The sequence below is a fragment of the Palaemon carinicauda genome, chromosome 35 (assembly GCF_036898095.1).
Source record: "Palaemon carinicauda isolate YSFRI2023 chromosome 35, ASM3689809v2, whole genome shotgun sequence".
NCBI lineage: Eukaryota > Metazoa > Arthropoda > Malacostraca > Decapoda > Palaemonidae > Palaemon > Palaemon carinicauda.
This window is the reverse complement of record NC_090759.1, coordinates 52,537,807-52,542,806: the sequence shown is the minus strand read 5'-3', so window position 1 is coordinate 52,542,806 and position 5,000 is coordinate 52,537,807. Positions and strand designations below refer to the sequence as shown.

The 5,000-nt window shown below is 35.9% G+C and overlaps 1 protein-coding gene across 2 annotated transcripts in view; it reads left to right on the top strand.

Annotated features, from left to right (window-relative positions):
- LOC137627732 (serine protease inhibitor dipetalogastin-like) overlaps positions 1 to 5,000 on the top strand; it is a 129,290-nt gene that overhangs the window by 109,468 nt on the left and 14,822 nt on the right. For both annotated transcript variants that reach the window (XM_068359006.1, XM_068359007.1), the window contains exon 4: positions 1,184 to 1,498. In XM_068359006.1, the coding sequence (XP_068215107.1) occupies positions 1,184 to 1,498 (315 nt within the window). The remainder of the gene's footprint in view (positions 1 to 1,183; positions 1,499 to 5,000) is intronic.

The following is a 5,000-nucleotide window of genomic DNA, read 5'->3' as shown; positions in this document are numbered from 1 at the left end:
TATATAATTTATATATATATACATATATGCAAACAGATGTATTCATATATATGAACAAACATATAAGTCTGTGTTACGATGCATAACGTCAGGATTTGAAACTTTGACCTTTACATGATGTCTAATGGGTCTGCATTACGCTTTGTGAATTTGGGCTTATTCTAACGCTCGTGCAACGCTTGCAATTGCATCCCTGGTCTTAGCTCACGCTATATTAGCGATGCTTCCAAGGCTATCCTCTACTTTGACCTTAGCCATCCGTTACTTGTCTTTCAGAGCTTTTCTCATAAACAAGGATCATAGTTCGTGATTTTATCCTTCTGTCAAATTTTCCGTTTTGGTATAACTGTTCCTTTTTTTTTTAGTTTTATAAAATGTTTCATCTAATTATGCCTTTATGATTTTTTATCTTATATTGCTTCCTAGAAAGGTATATCAAAATAATTGAATTTGGAAATGGATAGATAAATAAATAGGTATCTGAGTAAATAAATATATAAATAAATAGGTAGGTGAATTCGTAAAAATAGTTCTTACTTCAATAAATAACATAAATTTGACAGCTGACTCTTAATAAGTGTCTCGAATAATCGCACCACACGGTTTGTAACATCCTTCCCAACCTTGGCAAGAATCGTAAACGGCTATTTATGGTGGAAATGAGTTTGAAGTCATCACGGCACCGCCTTATGTGGAGTTAGCTTTCCGTTGCACAGCCAGTGAGCCTTGTAATTCATTTCCAGTCTATAAAAAAATAGTTTAGTGGTAAGACTTTTTGGAGGATTGGAAAGGTTGAAAAAATTATAAGTTACCTCATTTTTCTTTATTAGAGGTGCATCTGTAAATCTTTAGATATTTATAGCTGCTTCATTCGTTTGCCATTTGATTCTGTAAGGAATAATATTCAAAAATTCTTGTGATCCTATAAGAATTAAGCATTGTATGACACTCGTCTACCACTCACTATTTTCCTCATGAATAACTGTCTAACCAAAGAAAGCTGGTTCTTGGCTTCTACCTTTTTGAGGAATGTAAAATATGATTAAATCAACTATATGTGGTTAAATGAAGGCATCAATTACAATTACAGCGTCCACAAAAAAATTCATAAGAAAGGGTTTGAGGTACTTCGTAAATAACTTTCTTCAAACATATCCAAGCTAATAACAATTCTCTCCCTCAGCTTCGATAGCCTTAGGAACTCCGGCGTTCTCTCCACCTGCCGAGGTTCCAGTCCTGGATAATACCCCTGGAAGTGGGGTTATTCCATTTCCTCCTCCTTCACCTCAAGACGATGGAGGCTTCTCAGATCCAGCTGTATTTAATCCTCTGCCGCCCTCTTTCTCCGAAGGATGTCCTGAAGCCTGCACCAAAATATATGACCCTGTGTGTGGCACGGATGGAGTCACCTACAACAACAAATGTCTCTTTGAAATTGCCCTTTGCAAGGGGTCCACGTCTGGGCTCACTCTCAGTGTGGCTTCAGATGGACCATGTGGTAAGGACCTTTTTTATTGACTTTCTTTTTTCTTCCTTCTTATAAAAGGGCAAAGGGAAAGAACTCTGAATTAAAGGTTAGCCTTTTTTTTTAGTTTTTAAGTCTTATATCTGCTCTTGATTGGCCAAAAAATTTTTATAGGGTCTCATATAATTCCTGTTGGCTATATCTTCCTGCTCAGTGCTTTCTGATTTCTGATTACTCATCTCTTTGCTTTCTCTCTGCTTTGAAGGATTCTACTTCTTATGGAAATTTTTCCTTCCTGTTTCCTCTGTTCTATTAGTTTCCTTTAAGTAGTCCTCTTGTCTCACCATCCCGCGAGTAGATGATTCTATTCTTCACACATTTTCTTTTCCATTTCATCTATTTATGAAAACCATTTTCATTCATTAAGGTGTCTATAGGAAACCAATGAATCAAAATCTAGAGGGTATCACATATGTCTATGAAATCGCATGACTCATTATTTTTAAGGTCAATCTCTCTACTTCTAAATTTTTTTGAATAGATTATAAGATAAGAAAAATACTTCATACCCAGCAGATGATAATTAAAGGTCCGGAATGAAGAGATATAATAGGCCAGTCATAAAGATAGCTTATCAAAATTGGACTATAAGGAGCTGATGTGCTCCTTAGACCTTCCTAGCAATTTCTTTATAAGCTGTAGGTCTAGGTCTAAGTTTATTTTCCTGAACTTTAATATTATCAGGTGAGGATATAGCTTTTATCATAATCATTATATATCTAATACTTTTCTACTATTAGTTAAGGTATAATAGAGATATTGTTTAACATGTTATCTACGTTTTGAATGGAGTTTGTTTATCAAAACAGTTGTTGAAATCTATTCTTATTCAGTACTAATTTTCCGAACTTGCAATTACTCTGAGTTTTGATATTCTCTTGAACCAGCAACTTAATGCATTTACGTAGAAGTATCACCAGCAGCTCAATGAACCTCCTTTAAAAAAAAAACTGCAGCAATCTCTGCAGTTCTTCATACGCTCTCATTCATCTTGGGTATTACTGCCCACTTAACACTACCTCATCCTAAAAATGTCATCGTTTATTGGTTACAGGGAGAAATTCATCTCAGAACACCTTGATTGATATAGAGTATATTTTTTACCTACATTATTATTTTATCGGGTCATATATCTACAATTCTCACCTGTCCTCTTATGCATACAACATAGATATTGCCTTTTAATTATTCCTTTATCATATTCAATAACTGCACTATACATCGCAAAGAAAGGGTGAGTTCCGCATCCCATATTTTTCTTTCACATACTCTCCTATTTCTGACGTTTTACAGCAATACTAAGATCTATGCATGACCTATTCTACGGTTTATATCTTATCTCCTCCTACCATAATACATTGAATTTACTCCAAAATACTGTATGTATATAAAACAAGTCCAATTTCCAAAATTTATAATAACTGCCATTGCCCTATATTATACATGTGTATCTTTTCTTTTACTGACGCTATTCATCTACAGAAAGATTTTAGGTTCATGAATCAGGTTCTATAGCTTCTCTTCACTGACACAAACCAATGCTCTATTATTTACTGACATCGGCCACTGACCACTTCAATCAAAGCCTCCTGGCTAGTACAGTGGTAACGTGTTTGCCTGGCATTCGCATGGCAGCAGATCGATCCCCGCCCGGGACCGTGAGTTTAAGCTGTTTACTGGGGGAGGCCACTGCTGTGGTAGTGCACCACAGTGGGGCTTGGGCTTGCTCGGCTGACGTTCTGGTGAGCATCTATTCTGATGGAACTGGAACTGAAACCAGACACCTTTAACATTTAAAGATTGCTTTCTTATGCCATGAACTATCACCTGCATTATTTATATATTTTGACTTTTGTCATTACTCTACTTATGAATATATTAAATAGGTATCAAGATACAACCAAATCTTGTCTCAGACGCCAATGCTACATTAAGTCATTCACTCCCTTCTAAATTTACCTATTCAAACTAGAGTGGCACTCAGAAAAGAGCATGCCATAGCCACGCCAAGCAGTCTTATTTTGCTCTCAACTCGTCTGCGTACCTTCTACTTCGATGTATTTTCTTCAAAATCTAATGGATTTGTCTTTGAGTCAAACCCCACATCCCCAACATTGGTTCAGTAGTTTTTGCGTAATGTTGTTCACAAACAAAAAATTAATATTGCGATTATTTTCAGAGTACTGTTGCGTACTTGTACTTTGATTTACTTTATTCAAAATTTTACAGATTCATCATTGGGTTCATACCCAACAAGACGACCAAGTTTGGTCAAAATCGGTACAGTGGGTTTTTTTCTTTTGTAAATTTGTTCAGTGACAAATAAACAGACAGGGGTGAATACATATGCTTCGCAAAATCTTCGATTTTGGCGAAGGCATCAAAGATGTGGACGTGTCCCTGACTGGTGATCGACAGACTGGGGTTCCAGTCCCGCTCAGACTCGTTAGTTCCTTTGGTCACGGCAACCTCACCATCCTTGTGAGCAAAGTATGAAGGTGTTTGGGGGAGCCATTAGATTTATCTGCTGAGTTATCAGCAGCCATTGCCTGGCCTTCCTTGGTCCTATATTGGATGAAGACTGGGCTTGGGTGCTGGTCATGTGTATATATGGTCAGTCTGTATGACATTGTCCTGCTTGATAGGGCAATGTCACTGTCTCTTCCATCTGCCATTCATGAGCGGCCTTTAAACTTTTAGTAAAAACTTGTAATCACTCTGCAAATCTAATAGTATATATTATACCTCCTCAACTACTGAAATTTTTCATTCCTGTCAATTTCATTGCATGATCTATCTATGTCTATGTACACTAGAGAAGCCTTCCTCATGTAATTCTCAAATATTCGACGTAACTGTTTTATTAGAAATACATCTTACCTGACTAGATTCCCATTGCTCTACCGTTATTATTTCTTGTTTTACTTTCTCGATGAAAACCTTATTGTACGTCTCTACAGCTATTCTAAGAACTTGTAACAAAATCATCTATCTTCGTTTTACTTATGCTTTAAAGCACTTATTTCTGTTTTCCATTTATATGGAACTTATCCATCATGCAAGCCCACCTTATACACATAGGTCATCTGGTTACTTGCGCCATCAGTACCATATTATCCCGCCAACCTTTCATACCTAGCAAGTCTCCACGATTTGGTTTGACTTCTTCATACCCTCACCTTCAAGCATTTTGGAATTCACATTACATCAATCATTCATGCATTTTCAGGTCTGCTTTTCTTGTACAGTGAATAGATTGCTGCCATATTAACTCTATTCCAAGTTCTTAGTGTGTATGCATGAATGTGCATGCATAAATATGGATGCATGAATGTGTATATATATATATATATATATATATATATATATATATATATATATATATATATATATATATATATATATATATATATATATATATATATATAGGGATGAGGTTACTATTCCCACGCCAATGTTAACAGACAAGTCGATA